General features: G+C 37.1%; 1 protein-coding gene across 4 annotated transcripts in view; it reads right to left on the bottom strand.

Moving 5' to 3' along the window:
• Positions 1 to 26,943, bottom strand: part of RUNX1T1 (RUNX1 partner transcriptional co-repressor 1) — a 145,651-nt gene that overhangs the window by 25,196 nt on the left and 93,512 nt on the right. For all 4 annotated transcript variants that reach the window (XM_046642593.1, XM_046642592.1, XM_046642594.1 and 1 more), the window contains 3 exons: positions 12,917 to 13,167; positions 8,427 to 8,512; positions 7,659 to 7,860 (listed from right to left, as the gene is read on the bottom strand). In XM_046642593.1, the coding sequence (XP_046498549.1) occupies positions 7,659 to 7,860; positions 8,427 to 8,512; positions 12,917 to 13,167 (539 nt within the window). The remainder of the gene's footprint in view (positions 1 to 7,658; positions 7,861 to 8,426; positions 8,513 to 12,916; positions 13,168 to 26,943) is intronic.

Raw genomic sequence — 26,943 nt, 5'->3', positions numbered from 1 at the left:
AGTGAAGGGCATATGGGAACTCTCTGTACTATCTCTGCAATGTTTCTTTAAATCTAAAATTATTCCAAATATAAAAAGTTTATTTCAAAAAGTTTACATTAGGGGCTAGCCCAGTGGTGCAATGGTTAAGTTCGCACATTCTGCTTTGGCAGCCTGGGCTTCACTGGTTTGGATCTTGGGTACAGACCTAACCACTACTTGTCAAGCCGTGCTGTGGTATATATATGTCCCACATATAAAGTAGAGGAAGATGGGCACAAATGGTAGCTCAGGGCCAGTCTTCCTCAGCAAAAAAGAGGAGGACTGGTGGTAGATGTTAGCTCACGGATACTCTTCCTCAAAAAAAAAAATAATAACTTTTAAAAAGAAGGTTAAAATTATAATTTCATGACTACTTGATAATCAGATGGACTGGAAATATCCATACTTTCTCATGTGCATATTCATTTCTATAAAGTAAATGATGAAAACCAAAATATTTGTATTTAAGTAATTTTCATTCATAAAACAGCTAGATAAAACTGTTTGGTGTATACATGGCTTCAAGGGAAGGTGATATGGCTAGTTTAGATTTATCAAGATTACCTTCCAAACCGCTATAACTATTTCCAGAAGAAATAAAGTGCAATCAAGTTCACATTTAGCCATATGACACAGTGAAATGGAAGGATTTACTTTGACAACTTTTAAAGACAATTTTTTAGGAGAAAAGACTTTGGCTTAAGAGTAATTTATTGGATAAGAATAGATTTGTAAAGTCTAAAGACAAATAGGAGAAATATGCCTTCTCCAAAGAAGCAGGGAAAAAAAGAGTTTTTCATTTATTGGGTTCAGGAAAAATCAATAGCTTTATAAAAATTATTTTTTAAAAAATAGTCAATCATTACTATAGGGAACAGAAAAGGTGATGTTAAGTTATCCAGAGTTCACACATGAAAGATACTAATCACTAGCCCCAGGCAGCACAGGCAGAAGCGAGTTAGTTCTAGAGCTCAGTGAAGCTGAGTCTTAGCTTTGCAACCCACTAGCCCTAGGTCATTGGGCAAGTTAGTTTCTCCTTGTCTCCGTCACCACATCTGTAAAGTGGGGACAAAACTGATAAATGTGAGAGCACTGCTGTGGGGAATAATGAGATACCTCCTATTACATGCTTGGCATGGCACATACTAAACTCTCATTAGACATTAGTTGCTAATACCCTCATCATTATTGTCATTGTTTAGTAGATTATCCAGCAAGTATAGAATATACTTATTTCCTTATAAATAAATAAGATGAAAAGAGCACTTTGAATTTCTGTTTTCTTCCAGCACTTAAATCCAAATAGCACAAAACTTTACAGAAAGCAAAACCACTGAAGAGGTTTGGAATAAGCAATATACACTAGGAATTTTTTACTCTCTGAGTACATGTCACTTGGGATAGAGGTTATTTCTGTAGTTAGCAATTTACTGTCTTAGTCCTTGGTAAAAAGTCCTCAAGTTCTTGGATGATACTTTCACATTTACATGTATATACACATAGTTTACAATATGCCCTCCAGTTCTAAGTCACCGCATCCCAGGTAAACATCAGGTCTACTACAGAACGAATGGAGTGATCCATAGTAGATGCTCTCCTCAGAAATCTATTTTGATACACTCATGAATACTGTAATAGCTATAGAAGCCAAATAACTAATAAATTTAATATCTTCACTTCTGATTAAGTAAGAGCAATAACAAAGTCTACACAGGCAAAATTGAGTTTAAAAAAACAAAAAAATACTGAAGTTGATCAATGTTACAAGAAGAGACAACTTCTCTGCTAGAAATTTCTCATTTTAGAATATTGGCTAATCTAGACAAACCCATACAAAACATCTTAAGTTTCTAAGGCTTGGATTCTAAAGAAGCTAATTTTTAACCATTAACTCTTGACCACCTATAAAATACCAGTTGCTATAAAATGGACGGTTTACTAAAACGTACTCATAGAAACAAAGACAGAAGTGCCTACACAAGATGGTTTAAAATGTGAAACGTATACATAAGAAACTACAGAAAGATGGAAAAATTATAGAAAAGTCCTTGTAAATTACGTTTATCCTGCTTTGGGATGCACACTGCTTGGAGGCAAGAGAGGAAGAGGAGGACAGCCTCCAGAAGATAACACACATCTATGAAGAGAGGAGACTAAGTCAAAGTGGGGAAAACGTTATAAGAAATGTGAAAGAACAGAAAGAACAATCAATGATGTATGAAAGAGACGGAAGATGCACTACACTTACGACAGAATGGAGACCATTGGATACTAGATACAGCAAGGGCCGCCATCAATATACATGAAGGATGAGCTGATAGCCTTTGGAGAACCAATGTGACCTCACATGACCCAGGACAGCAATGCTCAAAGCTTGGCAGCACCTAGGTATAGCCTTCCTCCTGTAGTGGGCAGAATGAGGCTGTGATCATGATAATATCTATTACAAAACCATCAAAAGAAAGGAAGGGTTAAGTGAATTCATCTTTACAAATGCTATTTATTTTTGTTTTTAAGGATAATAAATTCAGAAATTTCAATCTTATGTTTCAGAAGCCCAAACCCAACCTAGAAGTCACCAGCTGCATTAGGATTTCCATCTTCAACAATAAAAATACCTGATAACTCCAGGAGGCAATCATCTCTCCCTGTTTTTAAAAGATGGACGTATCTAACTAATAGTCACATCTTTTTTTAACCCAATATACTTAAATACAGTAGGCACTTTACTTTAGGAGCTCAACTGAATGGTCTTGAAATGAATTTCATGATGTGATTTAAAGGAATACAAATGTATACAATTCTGAACTTTTCTATGCAAACACACTCTAAATAACTTGTCTGTGGTTTTTATAAGCTTATAGTATAGAAATTGAATAAAGTATTTCTTTGGTTAGGAGCAAACTATTTTTCTATAGCCTTGTATTATGAATTAGGGTCCCAAAGCACAACTGATTTACTATATTTAACAGCATTCCTCTTTTTTAGTTTCTCTGCCTATTAACTAAAGCAGCCACCTAAAAGTTACTGCCTGGAATACTTTCTAGATAAAAAAATACCTAAGAATCTACTATAATTTCATAATCTCGGATGCCAAGCAAAAATACTAGTTTCATGTACCTCTATTCTTTACAGTTCCTTGAGATTGTATGTTAAAATAACAATAATAGCTATTACTTATATCACGTCTACTATGTGTCAGGCACTATCCAATATGTTTTATACCTTTTAATACATTTAATACAAAAACCCCTATGAAATACGTATTGTTACTATCCCCATTTTACAAATGAAGAAACTGAGGCACAGAGAGTTTCTTGGCAAAGATCACAAAACTAGTAAAAAGAGGAATCAGAGATTCAAATCCAAACATTCTGCTCAGAATCTGTGCTTTTAACCTTCATGCTAGATTTCTGAACATTTATTTAGACAGTACTGAGACATATGACATATTACTCATATGACAGTCATAAAACTTGCCAGCTAGAGGAATTTTAAAATACTACATCTACCTGGGGCAGAGTATTAATTTAATGGGGGGTGGTATTAATTTAAACAAACTTCGGAATTTCTAAGCTTTTTATGAACAATCAACTCAATTTTCCATTCCATTTAAAACAAACAAAAAACCTCTTTCTGACATTTCTCTTTCTGGGAAGAGCTAAAAACTCTTACCAAAACATATATGAAGGTATTTTCTAAATTTCATACCCCCTCATCAGAATATTCAAACATTCGAAAAACTCAAGGAAAAATGCACTCATATTTTAGAGTTTTATGCTTCAGTCTCTGACATCAGTCTTAAATCTATCATTAGATAATTCTTTTAATTCTCTCTCATGATGTAAAAGACTTCTAGAGAAATACAGAGGGCACACAAGCACAAGATTAGCTGTAGAAAGATTCTAGAATAGTCCAAAGTCAGTAAAAAGAAAGTAATTTAAAGGAAATAAAATGTCAGGAGCCAAGAGAGTGATGTAAACAGCATCCTGAGAGAAAAAGGAAAAGAAAACAGAGAAAAGACGAACCACACGGACCCAGATAAACACTCCGAGAGCACGTGAAACGCTAACCAGCAGTTTACCTACCTCTGTATATAAAAGTAATTCTACTTCAGTAATCAAATCTGTTAATTCTGATAGCATTAAATTACTCTTCAGTGAAGCAAACAATATAACAAAGCTTAAATGTGCCAATAACAAGTATTACTTTGAAAACAGACAATTGTTTAAAAAATTAGCTTTCTAATTTTGTTAAAACTTGGATATTTGGAGTTTTTCCTGAAAAAAGTGACTAACAATAATAAAGACAATAAAAATCTATTATTTCAAGGAAAAATGTATTATTTCAAAAGTCCTTCAAGGTTATCAACCTGTTTTTGACTTAAAGAGAAGAAATAACATCATGAGTTCAGTATGTACTCAATTTTAAAATTGTTTAAGAGGCTATTCAAAATACTCTTTATATCAGATCCGAGGAGAACTCCCAAAATACAATTAGTAATAGATTAATCATGTTATCTTACTAATCGCTTACACTTAACTCAAACCACGGACGTATTTCAAAAGGGAGAATGGAAATGAGTTTAACAAGTACAGCACAGACATGAAGTTACATTCTCCTCTGTGCAGTCCCCTAATACAATTTAAAAATGCTAAGAAAGTGTGTATGACCAAACATTGCCGGTGTTTCCAAGCTAGGGATGTAACTAGGGCAACATTTTGAACTAAAGAGTCCTGCTGAAGTTCAGGTCTCATTGGAGACCACACAGCAGCTTAAGAATTGAGAGAATCAGGGTAAAAGAAACACATACAATAATAACCATGGGATGTGGAGATCTACAGGTACATAAAGATATAGACATATCCATAGCTCCATCTGTACACACACTCCACTGCACACTTTAAAGAGGCAGAAAATAGATTTGCCAGCCAATAATCTCCAATCTTTTCATTGCACACCAATACATTCAACTCCAAAACCTAGGAGAGAACATTAGAAAGCTCTTAATGTAAATGATTGTGGTCCATGATTATAAACCACTTGTCCTCTTATTTATAGCCACAGCCCAGCCCCACAAAATGGAACCCAAAGGTTTCAAGAATCAACTAGTAAAAGAAGCACAATGAAATAATTGCTAGATGCTAAAACTTGCACATGTATGGGGCTCTTGACAGGTTCTCTCTAAAAGTTTCTTCTTTAGAAGGCAATCTAGGGTTCTGTGTCTCTAAGGAACATGACTGTTTTAACAGAGCCCAAACAAAGAAATGAAATATGTGTAGCCTCTGAATAATATAATCTACAAAAGCTTAACGCCAAAGCAACCTCTCAATTTTACCAAAAATATGACTTCATTAAGCATCAATAAAAGGAATAGAATATGTGTACTCTTAAGAAGGAGTTTTTAAAACCAAGATTGTTCTTTTGCTTAAATAACAGGGAAGCTAAACTGGTCTTCCTGAGGCATGATATACATCTACATCACCAGAATCTACACGCGATAGTGGGGACTATATAACACGTGTCCTATGTTCTCTGTGCTGGAAATAATTAACTTAGGTGTAAGGTCTTATCAATTTCTGAAATTTATCTTTTACAATGGACAGCAGATAATACTAATGCTGTCAGTCCAGGGAACTGAATTGAAGTGGCCACTGGTGCCACCACTAGCTGTCTCATGGCCTATCTCCTGTTCCTTAAGGGAAGGAACGAAGAATCGTTTTCGTGTATTACAGTGCCTAGCACGATGCCTGGCACATAGTAAGCACTCAACAAATAAGCACTGACTCAATGAATTTGTTCAATACAGCAGGCTAAACTGGATATTTTTACACCCAAAGTTTTATTTACTTTAAGGCTCTCAATTTTTGCCTATACTAGATGGTTACAAATACCCACTTTATTTGTCCTGAGCAGATCTGTCATGATTGACCAACTTTTGTGCAAAGTAAGGAAACAAATGTGTATTCTACTATGGTCTAAACAGTTTTATTTGAACCAATATTGGTGCAAATTAAACTTAAACCTATTTTCATTGCCTGCCTTTAGCATAATCTAACACATACATGTTTGTCTTTAAAATATGCCTTAGAGGCTGGCCCGGTGGCGCAGCGGTTAAGGTCGCACGTTCCGCTTCTCGGTGGCCCAGGGTTCACTGGTTCAGATCCCAGGTGTGGACACAGCACCACTTGGCAAGCCATGCTGTGGTAGCTGTCCCACATATAAAGTAGAGGAAGATGGGCATGGATGTTAGCTCAGGGCCAGGCTTCCTCAGCAAAAAGAGGAGGATTAGCAATAGTTAGCTCAGGGCTAATCTTCCTCAAAAAATAAATAAATAAATAAATAAAAATAAAATATGCCTTAGAATAATGCCTGTCGGGTAAATTAGTGACTTGGAATTTTCCTTTATCTAACACGTATTATGGTAATAGGTATTCAGTATTTGGGCATTAGTAGGAATCCACAAACCTAAATGCGAGGGAAACTTTATTGGCTAGGAATAATTTTAATAAAAAGATAATGTGATCAATAGCCAGATAATATCTCAAATTTTTAATTTTTGATAATCAGCCATGAGTGATAATGAGGCCAATGTCATAAGCTTAATCTGCACACGTGTAATTAGTTTTGCTTTACGGCATGGACTGTACCCTAATCTGAATTACCTGACAGGTATGGCGCTAAAGATAAGAACAGAAGAGGAGAGAACAGGGATCGACACCAATCCATCACCACTAAGTTTACTCAAATGGTATACATATGTAACAGCCAGCAATGTAAATCATGACAGCTTATTATTAATTCAGGAAAAAGCTCGCAGGTCACTCAAAAATTCTTTCAAGTTCAAGATTTCTTTTCATATATTTGTGACTATATTCTATTTATAACCCCAACAATTCCCAAATACCCATACTAAATATGGCTACCTACTGGCATTCAATTTCTAAAGCACAGCTCTATTAATAGTCTTGTGTATAACTAGAATTAATAAAAGTTATGGTTAAGCAACCTAAGTTAAGGTCAAATCCCAGGAAGAGAGCTACATCTTTATCACTAATTTTCAAGTGGCAGTGGGCAAACTCTACAGCCCTTAGGTCTCTCTTCAAGGAGGGGTTTTGAGATGAAGTGTGTTTTTTAAAAAAATATAAGATACAGCTACAAAACAAGATTGTCTAAGAGACTCTGCCTTAATTAAAAATCAGACAACACATATCCCTGTGTGCAGTGCTCTCAAACACTGGCGTGCATCAGCAATCCCCTGGAGAGCTTGCCGCAAGTACAGAAGTCCCAGACCTACTCCCTGAGATTTGGTTCTTGAAAGTTGGAGGCAGGGTCCAAAGAGCTGCATTATGAAGGAGCACACGTTTTAGTGATGCATATGAAATTCTGCTTCTACTTTGAAATAAATCCCACACATTAACCTGGAAAAGGAGTTTAAGTTTTGTGAGTGTCTCGCTCTATGCATATCTGCCCACTCTCCTAACAGATAGACAAGACTTATTCAAGGATATATCAAGTGTCTAGTGTTCTAAAATTCTCTGCATATCATTTATTTTTTAAAAGACAAGTTAAAAATAAAATCAGCATTAATAGCATAAGAAACCTCTGCTCAGTATGTCCATCTGAAGAAAAGCTACCTAATGCAACTGGGTCTGGGTTGACGGGACTTTGCTGCCTGGAGTGGCTGCTGCTACTGCTGCCGCCCTTTTTTAAGTCCTCGGCATCACTGTATCGCCGGATCCAGTAATTCAGTTCCTCCCGGTCTGCTTCCTGACATCGCCTTAGTACAGTGAGAGATCGTCTTGTTTTCTCTACCATGTCCATTATGCAGTTTAACAGCTATGGGAGAAACAGGGAAAAAGGAAGAACATATCAATCACCACAACCTCAAGACTTTGCGGGTAGTAAAACACACCATTTTAGGACAATGAAGGATGCTATTTTATTCCCAAAGAGTTCAGTCTAACATTTGCAAAGGTTACATTTGAAATTGAGACTTGATGAGTAAACTCAATGGGAATGAGGCTAGAAAGTGGATGGCATGAACATGAGTCATGACTGCGAGATTTCAGCTGAAGGCAGACAGCTAGTAAACCCACCTTTCCAAATACTAATTCCATTACTGTAGAAACTAAATGACCTTTCACAAGAAAACAGTAGCCTGTTTATCTGGCTTTGAGGAGTCCTTTCCATGATCTACACATTTCTCTTATGGAAGGGACTTTGATATCAATTTAGAAATCAAATTCTATATTCTCCTTCTCATATTCTCACTCATTATTTTTTTCAAGAATAGCAGGAAACATAATACGTTAAAAGTACCCCCATGGTTTCCTTTTATCACGTAAACTCACTCCAGCTGTTTTCAAAACAATTTTTAACCCAAATAATTACAGACATCTTACATGGTCAAGATGTTTCCATTCCTCTGCCCATTCTCTGTCGGTTAGTCTGTGATCAATCATTTCTTCTTGACGAGTGCCATGCAACCCTACAAATGTAGAGAAGAAGTCTGAATCACCCTGAAGCATTCAGGACATAATTCACATGCTCACAGGCACTTAGCAAAGATGGGCAAACTAAATAATGTGAAAATACATTTGACGTTGAATGGAGACGTGAGTCATACTCAGATTCAGAATTACCTAACGGGTTCCTCGTAGAATGAGAAAATGTTAGAACTAGAATGAATTTTAGAGGTCATCTGGTCAGAACCTTTTCTCTTCCACATGAAGAAACAGGAAGTAAAGTGACACCAAGCCCTGAGCTAGTTACCCATACAACGTTCCCTAAGTGAAAATAGAAATATATCCTAACTCTTAATCAATACCAGAAACCACAAGTAGCCATTAAGTGGTTTCAAAGTGTGACTTTCCTGCATTGAAAATAAAGAGAGCATAAATCGTTTCACATGAGCAGGGATATGCTTATCTAAAACAAGCATGGTAAAATTTTTCCACATTTCAGCATAGTATAAATGGACCCAATCCCTACTACATATACTTCCATGATACAATTAGGCCATAAAGAGAGGTTTGCACAATATGAAAGCTACATATACACATTCAATTTACCCAAAAATAAAAACAGAAACAAACTGAACATCCTTTATGGAAAAAAAAAATCAACATACCAGATATAATTTGGACAAATATCATAAATCCAAGTCAAGAAGCTGAAAGTCCTAATATGTAATCCACAGCATTAGTATTAATGCTCTTTCGCATCACAGTTAATAAACTACCATGCAAAACTAACATGTGAATGTTTACCAAGCAAGCAACAATAGTAATGAACATGAGCAGTTAGCTAGGATGGTCATCAAAATAGAAAATAAACATGTCCTGCTAGAAGGATAGGATGGAAGGCTCTGATCAGAGATACCTGAAAATGTGCTGCTTCTCTTACAAATTCATTACGCATAAAACACCTTACGTACTACTGTAAAAGAAAGACATTGGGCTACGGCAATATTCTCCATTCTAAACAACTGAAATATTCTCCATTCTAAACAACTGAAACTCTTCTGTTTGACTGCTACTTCTCACACCGTTATTCTGAAGAGCAAATTAATATGGCGTGGTGTGCCTTTTAGACACCTAGGCTCTGTCTCTGAGGGCATTATATAGGAGTTAAAATAGGACAAGAGTTATGAAATACTGCATTCCACTTTGTGGGAAATCTGAGTGGCTAGAAATCCCCTCTTTTAGCTGCTTTAGAGAAATAAAGATGAGTCACATGACTCTTTTCAGCCATCCATGAAATATGATTTAATTTAGAGCTGATAGAAGTGATCAAATACATGACAGCTCTTTCTCAGACTAAGTAAAAAGCTAAATATAAAACACTTTGCATCATTCCTGTCCAATTAGAACACATTCTGAGATACATTTTAAAAGTTAAAATTGTCAATGCCATCTATTGGTAAAAAAGCAAAATTGCAAATATGTCTTAATAAATTGCATAATAGAAAAGACATGGGAGAAAAGTAATATTTAGTTATTGCTCTGTTTGTTGTGACTATTTCAAGTTGAAATGTTTGCAAATATGTAATTTTTGTTGACTTATTTGTTGCCTATGTTTTAGGGAAAAAGCATTACCGTTGAAATGAGTCATCACAGAAAACAACCAGAGAAGGATAAAGATATAAATGTGGCACTGACTTTCCCAATGGAGATATCTTACTATTTCCCTTTAAGAACCAAGAACTCCAGAGTTCTCAAAAGTTTCTCGGCTGTCCCCTCATGGCTACAAGATGGCTACAGCACCTCCAGGTATTACACACTCACATGAAGGAAGTAACGGGTTCTCAAAAATTCAGCAGACCAAATCAATAATGATATGAGCTCTAACACCTGGAATAATATTAACAAGCAACAGAAAGGATGGCTGTGGCTAATGGGATTCCAGCAAAAATGGAAAAGCGCTAAGCATTATGTCACTTAAAAAAAAAAAGTACATTAGAAACATGTTTGACCCCAAGTAATCAGTGAAAAAATATAGGACTCATTTACTGCTTTTGAACTCTGAAGGCCATTTGTTGGATAGAATTAAACCTTTAAAAAGAAAAAGTAAAACAACTCAAAATCTCACATTTATTATTTTCTCTATTTCAGATATTTAAATATTCATCACCACACACTTTTTATTTATATTCATAATACCAGAAGGATGTACTATAGGAAAATAGCTCAGACTCATTAAAATACATTTTCATTTGTGGGAAATTTGACACTAATGTTGAGTCTTAACTGATTCCTAACTAGTTAAACTCTAAGTTTACTTATAAACTAATACTGCTTATAAAGTTATTTTAACAAAGGATTCTAGTGAGTGTATGTCTCTACACATAATAGGCATTTATAAATCCTACCAGACTCAGTATATCTTTATAATAATTTTTATATTCTCAAAATGGCAGCCTGATGTAACACCATAATTTGTTACTCACATATCAAGATTTTATTTTACGTTAACACACACTAAACTCTGCCAGACCTTAGGGATGGTTAAGTAGTTGCACACATTTATAGAGATTAGCACTGTTAGTTTTATAAGTGAATATAATTAAAAGGTAAGGAATATGGTCTGAAGAAAAATCATATAAAACCAGTGGGCACAGATTAATTCATAAAGGGATATTTTACATTACGAGATGAAAACATAATTACTGCACAGAAGCGTAATTACTTCCTTGGTGATTACTTTATAGTGCACTGGTACGAATATTTCATAAAATAGCATTTGCTGTCTAAGAAATAGGCCATTTCCTAACACATACTAAGTGGGATATTTTGAACTGGTCTAATAATAATCTAGTGACTCCACTTCTATTTGAGAATGAGCAATCATGGTTTGGGGGCATTAAGTCATAAATAAATGGCAAGGCTTTTGCTTCGAAAGCAGTTGTTATCATGTTCGATTTTGGGGTCAGAATACAATCCAGACCGAGAAATAACATAACCAATTTAGACAGCTCTTCAGAAATGGTACCTGAGAGAACATCAGAGAGACTAGCTATTAAGAAAGCACAAATTATACGCTTAGCCATTTGTCCAATACACAATACAAACGTAGAAATGACTACTGTAGCGAAGCAGAACTACTATTTTACTATCTCACAACCAGGACATCAATCACCCCTCCCCTCACCCTGACTCTCTCTATCTGCTTTCTAAACATTTGCAGAGTTGTGTGTAGAAAGGCAAAAAGATGCTACATGAGGCAGCTCCTATTTGCTAGTAACCTAGTTAGAAATGTAACGTAAATTTCTGCTCACCATACTCTCTACCTGTGGCTAAAAACACACTGTTCCCACTATTCAAGCAGAGGATAACTGGCTGGGTGCCTTTCCCTGAGTTCTGCATCCTCAGCTCTGTGTTTTGGTTTTTCACTTGGCCTTCATCCGTTGCTGTTTCCAGTATCCTGCCCACCAAATTGTCAATGTCAGGAAAGTCTGTCAACAACCAGCTACAAGATAAAGGAAGTCCTGCTAGTGGGTGGTATGGACACAGGAGACGGAAAAAGAAGAGAGGGCTGACTGTTGCTATCAGTTTATAAATAGCTTGACTCACCAAAAATTAGGACCTGAAGGAGGCCCAGGGACAGTGCTCTGATGTAATCACCTCGACCACTGACTGTGTATCAAAACTTACTTGGTTCATCTTCCTTCTCGTTTTTCATGGTGGACACTTGTTCTTTAAAAGAAAATGTCTCCTAAATGCCTCACTTCCAATAATTTTATGCAAAGAAGTAATGAACACAGGCCAATGGAACACACATTTACCCAAACTCATTCCTTCTTTGGTATTTTGATCTTTGACACTAAATTGTCAATACTAAATTGAATCACTGGCACTTTCAGGTAAAAAAAAAAAAAAAAAAAAGTACCAAAACATTCCTCAAAGAACATATGTTGAGTTAAGCTACAGATATCATACCATATCATATTTTTCAAATCCAGAATATCATGGAGACTCGAAAAATCAAAATGGACCTTAAGACTATCTGAAATAAAAGATACAATGAAAGAAAAGAAACATTTTTAAAAACGTATGTGGCAGATCGATTGCATATGAAATTTCTCACATTAAAAAAAATTAAACTAAAAATTCACTTTGCATTTGTTAATACAGTTGAGGGTTTTATATTAATTTAGACGCTCCCCCCCCAAAAAAAATAAATAACCTGCTGTTGTAAAGAATGTGAGAGAAAGCACAGCTGTTAAAGAACATATGAATACTAACTAAGTTATCTCATAAAAGAGACAATATAAAGAAAGAGAAGAGAATTTTTACCCCTATCAGATTTCAAGCCTCAAGTTCAGCTGAGAAGTAATGATGCAAGTCTTCAAGCATCCAATCCCATAAGAAGTGAAGAGTTCCTTCAGTCTTACCCATAGGTCTGTTTCTGTCCCTGAGGTCCCTGTGGCTGGGGTGTCGATAGGAGTCCCTGTAGTGGTGGGCAATGGCCATATCATCCAAACGGTAATGCTGAGGTGGAGGTGGGGTTGGGTGAGGCAGGCCATTGGGCTGGTAGGATAAGCCATTATTTGGACTGTACCGCTGGCCTGGGCTAATAGTGCATGGTCGCTTGCTTGGATGTTCTGAGTGCAAAGGCTCTCTGTCAAAGCCATTTTCTTTGGTTCTGAGGGAGGAAGAAAAAGAGTTTATTTCATAATGTACTCAGAAACCAACACAGTTGACACTGAGATTTGAACTGTAATATAAACAGAATATTCCTTTACCGGCCAGAAACTTTCTAAACTCAGCTTCCCAGCAGACCTTTGGGAATTCACCGGAACCCATGCTGGGGCCTAAATGTTCACAAGACTGCACACAAGTGAAAATGTTTCAGATCTCATCAAATTAGCAAATACCTTTTCAGCTGAAGCTCATGTGGTTAAGTCATAGATAAGAGGAAACCCAATCTCCTCCTACAAATAACATTTGCATTCAAAAGAGTACTTGCCTTCTAACAAATTACCCTAAGACTGATTGTATTGGATGAAGATTCATCAAGGTAGAATAGCATCGCTCCCTTGATGAATTCTTAAGTACACTTATTCCATTTATCCAACCTGGCGACTGACTTTCATGTCAGAGAACATCTAAGACCTGTGTCATCCATACAGTAGCCACGTGAGGCTGTTTAAATTAAATGTAAGTTAATTAAAATTAAATAAAGTTTAAAATTCACTTCTTTAGCAGTAGTAGACAAATTTCAGGTGCTCAACTGCCACCGTGGCTAGTGGCTATGGTATTGGACTGTGCAGGTAGAGAATATTTCCATCATCTCAGAAAGTTCTACTGGACAGCACTGATCAAACTGAACTAACGCAATAAAACAATGCAATGTCTGGGACTCTGACATTACCTAGAAGACACCTAGATAATAGATTAGCCGTCATACAGAACTCAGCTGGGACTAGAAGGAGGATCTAGGTAAACCTCCTTATTTTAAAGTTGAGGAAACACACGCCCCGAGGAACTATGTGAATTCTCTGGGGTCATCAGGTCTTAGGGCAGGACAGACAGACCTTGACTGCACTTCATCATGTGATACACAGAAATTTGAACTTGGTTCCCAGAAGGACCATGGGATGAGACCTGATAACTAATCACTGCTCTTAGATTCTCAAACAGAAGCAGGGCTAAAGACATATTTTCTGGCTGAGTGTATCTCTCTATTCTTAGAAACTAATTCAATATACTCAGTAAGATAGGAACAAACCACATACAACTTTGACTGGAATCACAGCTCCTAAACTAAGTTTTTACTTAGTAGCTAGCTCTCCTCACAAGACCAGCACTCTATCCTTAGACCAGTGCTCTCACCCATTTTCCCTGGGAAATTTCCCCATAAGAATTCTACCAAGTACAGTAGCTGAAGATTTCTGCATGCCTTTTTGATTTAGGTTGGTGATAACAGCATAGAGGTCTTAAGACACTTCTTCTACTTCCCCAGTGTCTAGGGTAGTCTTTGTCTGATAATACTGGAGGGAAGTATCTCAACAAGAGAGATCATTAGGGGCAACAGGATTCTATAATGAACCATCCTTTATGTCCCTTTAGGGTAGAGACCCAGTGACAATCCATGATTAAAGGAGTTAGAGACAGAACACATTGGCACACAAAGAACTGAGGGAAACTCTGCAGAGTTCACTATGAAATAAATCCATGCCCACCACATGCTGAAGAAAGATGCACTGTTGTGGAGATGAGAAACTGACCGACACTGGAAATGACAGCAGGGCAAGGTCCCCATGGGAGTGACCGCCAGAAGTCCCAGTGCTGCTCCCATCAAAGCATGTGTCTGCACTAAAACATACTCACTCCATACATTTTGATCATGGACAGATTAAAATGTCCAGTATAGCTCAGACATTATATAAATGCATTACTTTAAAATAATTTTTAAAAGTAAAAGAAAACATTCTAGATATTGATTTATTTTCTAAGAGGATATCTATGTGATTCTAATCTGTATTTTCATATCCTATACATGTCTGAATAATACACTTCAATATTCAATGTGTATTACCAACACAAATCAGTTAGAAAATACTGAAGACTACTACTAGATATGAATATAATGATAACCCAGCACCTACCTTACTGGCAGTGTGATATAGTGGAAAGAGCACTGGACTGGGAATCAAGAGACCTGAGATCTAGTCCTGGCTCCTACCTGACTAGCTGTGTGACTTTGAGCAAGCCACTTAACCTCTCCGGACCTCAGTTTGCTCATCTGTAAAATGAAAACGTTAGACTAGATCAGTGGTTTCCAAACTGTCACTTGAGGTGCTTAAGGGATTCTTTCCGTAGGCAATGAAGAATTTTCCCCCAAAACAATGATTTAAAGGACCAGAGGAACCCACTTATTATTCTTATCCATTTTAAAAACTGGGGTTCCACCTAAGGTTTCATTTTTAAAGGAAAAAGTCTGCTGCTAAAATTCAGTTTGAAAACCACTGGACTAGAAGATTTCTGTGGTCCCTTCTAGTTTGAAAACTCTGCAATTCAATTATCCTATATTTACATCTAATGTCACAGTTATGCAGATCAAAACCTACAGGGCTGATTATCCTCTAGCCAAACTGTGTCTAAGTCAACCACTTGAGCCAACAGAGAATTTCTCTGTTCTTTGCTTGAACAATTTAATTATTTATAGCTGATTTTTTGTGCAAAAATAGAAAATATCCTCAATACCTTACAGCAGGCCCTGTTACATTCCTAAATATGGAAATACCTTTGACCCAGTTGTGTCAAACCACCTCAACTTACTGGTTTGTCTGTCCTTGTTCAAAGCTAACAACAACGTACAACATTAGAAGAATTCTTAGAATTTTCAAAGTGGTTAGATTTGTTATTTATCTTTGCCCTCAGATCAGCTGTCTGATCAGTGCTATTTCTTCAAGGACCCATTATTATGAAAACAGAGCTTTTTTCTCCTCCCAAAACAAGGATAGTAATATCCTAAGAAGCAGGGCTAGGTCCTGGGTCTGTCTTATCATTTCTATCTGGTCTCTCCTGTCCTGTCCTGGGTCCCATCACTCTGTTAGCTATTGAAACAACAAAGCTCATCACCTCAGAGAGGTAATTACATTTTAACAGCAAGCAAGAAAGCTGACAGCCTACAGAAATGAAACTATGAAAGGTCTCCCTGGTGCTTCACCGAATCACGCATGTCTATGTGTAAGACCAACACCATCAAAGGCTCAGCCCAGAAAGCTAACAGAAACAACTTCACTGCTATTTGTCTGTATTGCTTAGAAATGCCGGCAACCATCTACACCACATTTGCTTGGGAAAATTCCAAATTTGCATGTTTGTTGCTCTTTCAAAGTGTATTAGGCAAAATTAACAAATGTTTTTCATTGTCCCAGACCAGCATACCCTTGAAATAACTCAAATTCTCGTTGGTAGTCCATCATGTCTCACGGATTTCTGGAAGGTACTTTTCATTTGTTTTTTTAAAATCAACCTGAGGATATTCTCTCTCCCTACCAGGAGAAATTTTCCTGAACATGATCTCACCACTTCAACATTTAGACCCCAATCACTTCTCTCTCAGGGTCTGATGGTCCTAAGAATAGAGGAACGCTCAAGATTCAGCTGTGTGACCTTGAAGTTACCTAGCAAAGTTAACGTTCTGGCTATAGTTTCCTGCCCAGTAAAATGAAACTAACAGGAAACAATATGTGGAAAATAAAACAAAACAAAACAAAAAAAACAACAGAAAACTTAGGCAACCTAATTTGTACTTTACCCCACCTCAGGCTGTTACTTCTCAGTTCCTCAATAACAGAGGCTGTAAACTGATTTATTTGAGAAAGAAAAGACCTTTTTTAAAAACTTTCCTCGGGTCTGGCCCAGTGGCACAGCGGTTAAGTTCGCACATTCTGCTTTTCGGCGGCCCGGGGTTCACGGGTTCGGATCCTGGGTGCGGACATGGCAGCGCTTGGCAAAAGCCATGCTGTGGTAGGCGTCCCACGTATAGAGGAAGATGGGCATGGATGTTAGCTCAGGGCCAGGCTTCCTCAGCAAAAAGCGGATTGGCAGTAGTTAGCTCAGAGCTAATCTTCCTCAAAAAAATAAAAAAATTAAAAACTTTCCTCTACATAAAATATTTTATGATACATAAAATATATTCATGATTGGCTAGTGTGCACTCATAATCCCATAGCAACATTTATATAAAACAGTATAACATTCAAGGAAATGGGGAAGAAGAAAAAAAACTATTGTAAGATCATGGCAATAAACAGAATAAGAAGACCATAGCAATCTCTTACATGACAGAAACAGGCCTAAGTTTTTTCCTAGATTAAATTATTTTTTAAGTGAGGAAAATATCACTGTAAAGATTGTTCTAGGGAAAGGCAAATTGGTACAAGATACTAAACCTTGGAATGGCAAGGAAGAAACTCAAAAATTCTAACCTTAGTCCTGTTATAAATAAATACACACCTTCTCAGAGTTACCACAGGCATTTCAAACAGAACATAGCCAAACTGACGTCATCTTTTCCTGGTACTTTCTGTACTAGTCAATTATGCTACCCTCTACCAGTCACCCAAGCAGAAACTCAGAAGTCACTCTATAATTTTGTCTCTAAATCAAGTCCTGCTGCTGGTCTCTTAAGCATCTCTGGCATAGGTCCCTCTGCCCTACCCCAGGACATCTTATTATCTTGGCTGATCACACCACTGTCCCACTCTGCCAGCATCTCAGCCACAGCTGGGACTGAGATGCCGGCAGAGTCTCAAAATAGGTAAAAAAAAAAAAAAAAAAAAAAAATTCTTTACTTCTGTATTTTAGAAGTCTGTATCTAAATCTCAGGAGGTAACAGTTCTAGTAAAGAAAAGCCCAAAGATATTAATATAATAACTTAATATTAAACACATCTTCCTTCCCTTTTCTAACATAGGCAGTTTGTTAACGTTCCATAGAAGGACCAGACAGTGAATCAAAGGGGGTAAAAGTCATTCTTGTCACCATATTTTTAAAACACAGTTCAGTAAAAGGTTTCTTCAAGACTTATTAGGAAAAAGATGAATTTAGATAAGAACTTTACATAACACCTTTCTATTGGTGTTGAATAATGTACCTGAATCAAAATATATTACAAATTCCCCCACCTCCTTAAAAAGAAAATCAACCCTAATTCTCCATGACAACCTGCAGTGGTTTCTGTGTTTTGCTATCATCCTAGAAGAAATGGGATATTTAGATGATGAAGAGCAGACGAGCTAAATGATACAGGAGCATCACTATCGGCTCACACAGAAAGAAGTGCCTTCAATCTCTCCATTACTAAATAATCACCCAGGAGACAACCTCCTGAGCAGCATGCTAATACCTTCAAGAGCAAATAAGACACAGGTGGATGTTGGCCACTCCAGACCTGTAAACATGATAACTGGACCTTCAATTCTTACAATATGTGGGTTCACAGAGCCTTCCCTCCCCCAGTGAGAAAGTGGAGTGCTTCTGTTATGTGTCTCCTGAAGCTCGCCATCTGCTCAACAGTTAGACTGTCTGTTAAGGGCTGTCCCTTTGCCTTTTCTAATTTCTGGCCACTGCAGATGATTTCTACTGCTCCTGCTGTCGGGAACTATGCCTTCTTATTCTAATCTTATTTCTTATTCTAATCTGTTATCTACACATTCTGACTGGAGCCCTCTAGTTTTTTCTGGTCAGTGAATCAATCATGGCATTTTGTTCCTGGGTAATTCATGGCTATTTCACTGCTGTGGGTATTTTCAGAAATGCATCTTTTAAAATGATAGAAAGCAAGAAAGGAGGCAAAGTGGGGCTAGCCCGGTGGTATAGTGGTTAAGTTCACTCACTCTGCTTCGGTGGCCCAGAATTCATGGGTTTGGATCACAGGCATGGACCTACACACTGCTCATCAAGCCATGCTGTGGCAGCATCCCATATACAAAATAGAGGAAGACTGGCACAGATGTTAGCTCAGGGACAATCTTCCTTACCAGAAAAGAAAAAAGTAAGCAAGAAATAAAAAAAAAAAAAAAAAGACTCTTGGGGGAGAGACCATTTGTTATACTACTGAAAATGACTGTATTATGTTTAACTTTATTTATTTGTTCAAGTGGTGTTTTGTTGTTGTTTTGTGTATGTATGTGGTAGTGGTTTGCTTTGTTTTAGATACCTGTCATATGTAAGACACTATCCTGGGCTTTAGTGGGCATACAAAGATGAGCAAGACATAATCTCCAACAGCTTCCATAAAAACAGTACAAAAGTGGTGTGGGAAATCAGAGGGAGAAAAGACAACTCCAGAACATACACTTGAAAAAACAGGGGCTAAGAAGGTGGCCTCAAATTTTGGCTGTGCTATTTGCTGGCTGGGTGAACTCAGGAGGTTTAAGTTCTACGAGCCTCTGTGTTTTCATCCACAAAATGGGGATGATTATCTTGGTTAGAGCTACTAAGAGGACTATATGAAAAAATCTGTGTAAAGAGCCTAACACATATTTGGTATTCAATAACTTCATCAAGCTCTTTGTTTTCAAGCTGGGTTGCTCAGAGGCTGGTGGTGTAGAATCATAGTTATAAGAACATGGCCGTTCAACTCAGAACCTAGGACGGGAATCCTATCAGTGCCTCTGTCAAGCCATGTGACCTCAGACACATTATCCAGCCTGCCCAAATCTCTGCAAAAGGACTGTCAGGAAATAAGTGCTATGTGTTACTATGTAAATTATTTAGCATGGGGCCTGACACATCTTAACTGCTCAGCAAATAGTAAACATTATAATATTTATGATTGGGAAACCTTCATTCAAGTAGTAGATCCTGTCTGAGTTAGCTTGTGAAGCATGAATAGAATTATGACATATAAGAACTAAGGAACATTTATTTTTTTCTTTTGTTTCCCCTGCCTGAGTAGACATGGTATTCAAAAAGATACTACTAAGACCAATGTCAGAGTGAATTACCTGTTTTCTTCTAGCAGTTTTATAGTTTCAGTCTTTAATCCATTTTGAGTTAGTTTTTGTGTATGGTGAAAGATAGTGGTCCACTTTCATTCTTTTGCATGTGGCTGTCCAGTTTTCCCAACACCATTTATTAAAGAGACTTCCCCTTCTCCATTGTATGTTCTTGATTCCTCTGTCGAAAACTAGCAGTCCAGAGACGTATGGGTTTATTTCCGGGCTCTCAGTTCTGCTCCATTAATCTGTGTGTCTGTTTTAGTGCCAGTACCATGCTGTCTTGACTACTATAGCTTTGCAGTATACTTTGAAATCAGGGAGTGTGCTACCTCCAGCTTTGTTCTTTTTTTCTCAGGATTCTTTGGCTATTTGGGGTCATTTGTAGTCCCATATGAATTTTAGGATTATTTGTTTTATTTCCACAAAAAATGTCACGGGGATTTTGATAGGGATTGCACTGAATCTGTAGATTGCTTTAGTTAATATGGGCATTTTAATCATGTTAATTCTTCCAATCCAAACTAAAAGGATTCTGCACAGAAAAGGAAACCATCAACAAAAGAAAAAAATAACCCACCAGTTGCCAGAAGATATTCACAAATTACATATCTAATAAGGGGTTAATATCCAAAATAAATAAAGAACTCATACAACTCAACAACAAAAGAACAAACAACCCAATTAAAAAATGAGCAGAGGATCTAAACAGACATTTTTCCAAAGACGACAGACAGATGGCCAACAGGCACATGAAAGATGTTCAACATCACTAATTATTAGGGAAATGCAAATCAAAACTACAATTATTTATCACCTCACATCCATCAGAATGGCTATAATTAAAAAGACAAGAAATAACAAATGGAGAGAGTATGGAGAAAAGGGGACCCTCATACACTGCTAGTGGGAATGTTAACTGGTACAGCCACTATGGAAAACAGTATGCAGATTGCTCAAAAAATTAAGAATAGAACTACCATATGATCCAACTCTTCCACTTCTGGGTATTTATCCAAAGAACATGAAAACAGTCAAAAAGATATTTGCACCCCAATGTTCATTGCAGCATTATTCACAATAGCCAAGACCTGAAAACAACCTAAGTACCCATGAATGGATGAATGGATAAAAAAGATATTATACATACACACACACACACACATATACATACAATGGAATACTACTCAGCCATGGAAAAAGATGAAATCTTGTCATTTGCAACAACATGGATGGACCTTGAAGGTATTATGCTAAGTGAAATAAGTCAGATGGAGAAAGACAAATACGTTCACTCATGTGGAAGATAAAACAACAACAAGAACAAAACAAACACAGATACAGAGGAGGTTTGATTGATGGTTAATAGAGTGAAAGGGGGTATGGGGAGGGTGAAAGGGGTAAAGAGGAACATTTGTAAGTTGACAATGGAAACTAGACTTTTTGTGGTGAACACAATGCAGTCTATACAGAAGTTGAAATATAATGATGTACACTGAAATTTATTCAATGTTATAAACCAAAGATACCTCAATTTTAAAAAGGGGATGGGGTTGAAACCAAAGAACTAGGGAACAGAGCAGAAACCACCAGTCAGAATATAGACTAAGGCAGGGCTAGACCCTAGGAGAGCAGCAAGAAATAAGGTTAATAAGTTAATATAGATGCTGGAGTGTGGAGAGATCAAAATGTCCTCTACAACCATGCTATATTTCTCAACATGTAAATACAACTTAAAGCGATTTCACTAGAAGCCTTCACAATTGATGTGCTAATATAAAAAAAAAATCATTTCTACAAGGATGATTAGTCGCTTTTTTTTTTTCCAAGATTTTATTTTTCCTTTTTCTCCCAAAGCTCCCTGGTACATAGTTGTGTATTTTTAGTTTTGGGTCCTTCTAGTTGTGGCATGTGGGCTGCCACCTCAGCATGGTTTGATGAGCAGTGCCATGTCTGCACCTAGGATCTGAACCGGCGAAACCCTGGGCCCCGGAAGCAGAGGGCACAAACTTAACCACTCTGCCATGGGCCCTACTCTGCCCGACTCACTTCTTGAAACTGAAGAATGCATAAAAGACGCAACAGAAAACAAGAATGTACGAATATAATACAAATTTCCTACATTTTTCATAGAAAACTAAATGCAGTAGATAATACACATTTAATTCTTATTTGCATAGTCAATCAACACTACAATTCCTTGTATAGTATACCTACCTTTTCTCTTTAGAAAGACAAAAATATTGAAACTTCATTCATTTTGCAGAAAAGGAAAAACGGACCTGGAAGGTTCAGCTGCTGTGTACTGTGCTAACAAATCTTATATATTCAACCAACATGGCTTCAAAATTACTTCCTTCTGACCCTCCAACCTTCAGTGTTTTCTAACTTATTCATTAAGCCAGGAAACCTGGCTGACTGTGGATCCTCTATCGTTATAAAGATTTATAAACCCTAAAATATTATACTATTGCATTTACCCACTTGAGCAATTATAGAGAAGAAATAAATGAGGAAAAAGTAAGGAGAAAAAAAAATTCTTAGTTGAGCTTTCCTTATTCAAACTCTATACATTAAAACATTTTGTGCAGCTGAAAGATTTCAGGTATGTAAATATGCTGGTTTCTACACAAAGAAGCTTTGTGACTTTAAGCAAGTTCTTTCGAAGGATGTTAACATCATTAACTATGAGGGAAATGCAAATCAAAAACTTCAATGAGATATCATCTCATTCCTGTCAGAATGGCTATAATTAACAAGACAGGAAACAACAAGTACACTGCGGGTGGGAGTGCAAACTGGTATGGAGATTCCTCTGTGGAAAACAGTGTGGCAATTCCTCAAAAAATTAAGAATAGATCTACCATATGATCCAACTATTCCACTGCTGGGTGTCTACCCAAAGAACATGAAAACACGAATGTGTAAAGATACATGCACCCCTGTGTGCAATGCGGCAACACTCACAATAGCCAAGACTTGGAAGCAACCTCGGTGCCCAACAAGGGACAAACGGATAAAGAAGATGTGGTATATATATGTACAATGGAATACTACTCAGCCATAAGAAATGATGAAATCCAGCCATTTGTGACAACATGGATGGACCTTAACGGTATTACGCTAAGTGAAATAAGTCAGAGGGAGAAAGTCAAAGACCATACAATTTCACTCATAAATAGAAGAAACAAGAACAAACAATCACATAGAGACAGAGACTGGATTGGTGCTTATCAAAGGGGAAGGGGGAAGGAGGAGAGCAAAAGGGGTGATTAGAAACATGTGTGTGATGATGGATTGTAATTAGTCTTTGGGTGGTGAATATGATGTAATCTACACAGAAATCAAAATATAGTGATGTACACCAGAAATTTATATAATGTTATAAACCAATGTTACTGCAATTTTAAAAAAAGAGAGAAAGAAAGAAAAATAAAGGCAAGTTCTTGGGGCCTTACTGTCCTCAAGCATAAAGAGATAGGGTTGGCCTGCTAAATCCATAAGATCCTTGACAAAATATATATTTCTGAAGTTCAGGCAAGTCTTTTTAGAAAATAATGTTTGATAATTGGGGAAGGAGGAAATAGCTATTAATGCAACTATGTGGCCTTCATAACAAAAGTTAAGATGAGTTAAACTGAGGGTAATTTAAAGCATAATTACATTAAAATGATTACACATATATGAAAGGGATTAATACTTAACGTCAATCATTTGAAATGGGGGAAGACTGTGTTACCCACACAAAACCAATGATCACTTAGTTTGATTTCTTAAGCAGGAAAGATTCTCTGAGTCAGAAAATTAGCATAACAAGTGAGAACACAATATTAAAGACAAATTATAACAAAAAGCTGTGATATCAAAGCTGTGAAAGAAGAAAGACAGCAAAGATAATTAACACTTTTTTCTTTCTTTTTTTTTTCTGAGGAAGACTAGCCCTGAGCTAACATTCGCCACCAATCCTCCTATTTTTGCTGATGAAGACTGGCCCTGAGCTAACATCCGTGCCCATCTTCCTCTACTTTATATGTGTGACACCTGCCACAGCATGGTTTGATAATCGGTGTGTAGGTCTGTGCCTGGGGTCCGAACTGGCAAACCCTGGGCTGCCAAAGCAGAGCATGAACTTAACCACTACACCACCAGTCTGGCCCAACGCAAGTATTTTTTTTTAAAGCTTAGTAATTTTTATCCATTCTGCAGTCTCAAGAAAATGCAGTTTTGCTTAACTGTTCTTTTCCCTCCTCACTCCATTTGAGAGTTCCAGTGTCTTCACGTGCCATCACAGTGAGTAGGTTTTTTCTGAGGAAGATTAGCCCTGCACTAAAATCTGCTGCCAATCTTCCTCTTTTTTTTGCTGAGGAAGACTGGCCCTGAGCTAACATCCATGCCTGTCTTTCTCTATTTTATGTGGGATGCCTGTGACAGCATGGCTTGACAAGAGGTGCATAGGTCTGCACCTAGGATCTGAACTGGCGAACTCTGGGCTGCTGAAGCGGCATGTGCACACTTAACCGCTGCACCATGGGGCCGGCCCCCCTGTTGAGCAGTTTTAAAGAACACCCTTAACTTCTTGTCTCATCTTTGAAAGTGATCACTTCATTGAACCAGTTCCAAAACAGGTTCATATTCCCTTCTTCAGCTTCTCTCATCACAGAATGGCAAAATAAAGGTCTCCCATAAATAATAAACTTTTACATATTAACAAAGAGTAGTAATCGGAATTTTCTAATAACTTTCCCTAATATTTTAGGGAAAAAAAATAGCATGATTTTTAAATGAAAACTGTCTTTCTCTAATTTGGGTTCTACAATAGTCTACAAAGACCTGTTCAGAGACTCACCCCAGAGCTATTTTAAAAAGGAAGTAGAATAAATTTCACTGTTCCATACAGGAAAAAAAAAAAGATTTCATCGACTACCCCAGAGTATTCATTTCTCTGTAAATAACAATGTTCAAAAAAAAAAATAAAAAAACACAACCAATGACAATCGTATTTAAGGATGAGAAGAAAGTTAAATTTGCCAAAACCCATCCCTGAAATGCATGACGACTGTTTAGTAGATTAAATCAGCAATCGTCACAGAATTTGAGCCCTCAACATTGTAAACAAAATATAGAGCACTCTTTTGTTCGTGACATGTCATGAACAAATTACCAAAATGTGTTTTCTCCTCAGGTGTCAGTTTTTCCCTCTTTTAGTGACTGATGGTTCCCAGTGTTATTACAGAAACAGATTGATCTTTTTAATGAGCCAGTTTAATAGACTCCAAAATCTCACCGTGGCTGCTCATCCATGTCAGACCATATGCACCAACAAAACATTCAGTAAAACAGAAAAGCTCTACTGTCAGACAGCTCCAGACTCTATAAAATTTCAGAGAGGAGATCTGGACATACAGATAAACAACCAGAGAATAGGAAAACGCATATGCAAACAAGGTGTAGAAAATACATGCAAAGAAATACTGTAGAGGCCCATATTTTCCTGGCTCTAATCAAATTCCAATAAGATACAAATGTATTTACATAACATATTCTCATTACCCTTCCTCCTAACTCGTAAGGAAATCCATTTACCATCTTTCCATTATAACACACACTTCAGGTTCCACTTGAAAAAGAATGTTCCATCCAAAGAGCAACCGTGTGAATTCTGACTCCAGCAACTAGCTATGAATAACCACAGGGAGATTAAGACTGACGGCTTTTTTAAGAGAGTTCTACCTCACTGAATGCAAACACGCATACACACACAGCAACAGATCATCAAAACAAAAATGCTACTTTTCTGTAGAATTTATATGAAGGTTCCATATCAATGTTAGCATATTGCTCAGGGCTTATCTCAGCCCTGTCCAAGGACAGTCTAAAGGCATGGTACGTTCAAACATAAAACCCTGCGAAAGAACCAGTGAGGAAAGGCTGAGAATACAGAGAAATAAATGAAACAAGTTTTCATTCTGCCTGTTATGGTTCCTTAGCAGTTAGGGTTTCCAGAATAGATCATGTCCATTTCCAATTTTGCCTAAAGGATTATCTTTACATTTATCACAGCTATCTAAACCTTTCCCTGTTATCCTCTCCTCTACCCAAATAAATGTTCTCCTTCCCAATTTTCCATCTAGTCTCTCCCTAATTCTTTTACCATATTGGCCTGGGAAAATGGAGCTGAAACATCTCAGTCTCTGCTGGCAGTACTGAATTCCTGCAGCGTAAATGGTTAGGATCAGACAGAAAAACATGTGTGAATCATCTGTCCTCGGGCCGCTTCTTAGTTTTCAGCATCGTATGGACATGCCACCAAGACACCTGGATTAAGCAGTTCCCTTTAAAAGCTAAAGTACTAAATGCTTAAATATGACCAAGGAAATATGACTTGCAAAAATAAGAATGCAGCACTATTGAGAGGTCATGTATAGAGGTGGGTCTAGAGTATGCCAGAGTAAACTAACGTTTAACCTTTTGATTTAAGAATTTAAAACTATTAAGCAGTCCTATGTCAAGAGGAGAAAAATTCCAGAGATTGTAGCATAAAAACTGCTTAACAGAGGATTATGTGATAACTGTATGTAAACTGGCTGACTTTTAATAACATTCTGATTTGCAAAGCAGCTAATACATTTAAGGGTGGCGAAGTCGGTCACAGATAGATGTCGCCGAGCAGCTCCAAGGACCATAAGCTCCTGTGAATCTTCAACATCACTGCCCAGAGTGTTAACCTCTCAAAGGCTGTTACGCTCATGCCTGATGCAATGCAGAGAACGGAAACAAAGCATATGGCAAATAAGTTTTTGCATACAGTTTCATTTTAAGATTCTCCATAATTCACAAATATGCAAAATGATGCTAATAAGACTTTACATTCTTCTGTTAGAAAATAATTATATATGAGGATGAGGTATTTAGGAAAATTATTTTAATAAGGTATAGGGAAAATTTCACAAATAGGACATATTCAA

The sequence above is a fragment of the Equus quagga genome, chromosome 16, assembly GCF_021613505.1.
Source record: "Equus quagga isolate Etosha38 chromosome 16, UCLA_HA_Equagga_1.0, whole genome shotgun sequence".
NCBI classification, from domain to species: domain Eukaryota; kingdom Metazoa; phylum Chordata; class Mammalia; order Perissodactyla; family Equidae; genus Equus; species Equus quagga.
This window is presented reverse-complemented; position numbering and strand designations above follow the sequence as displayed.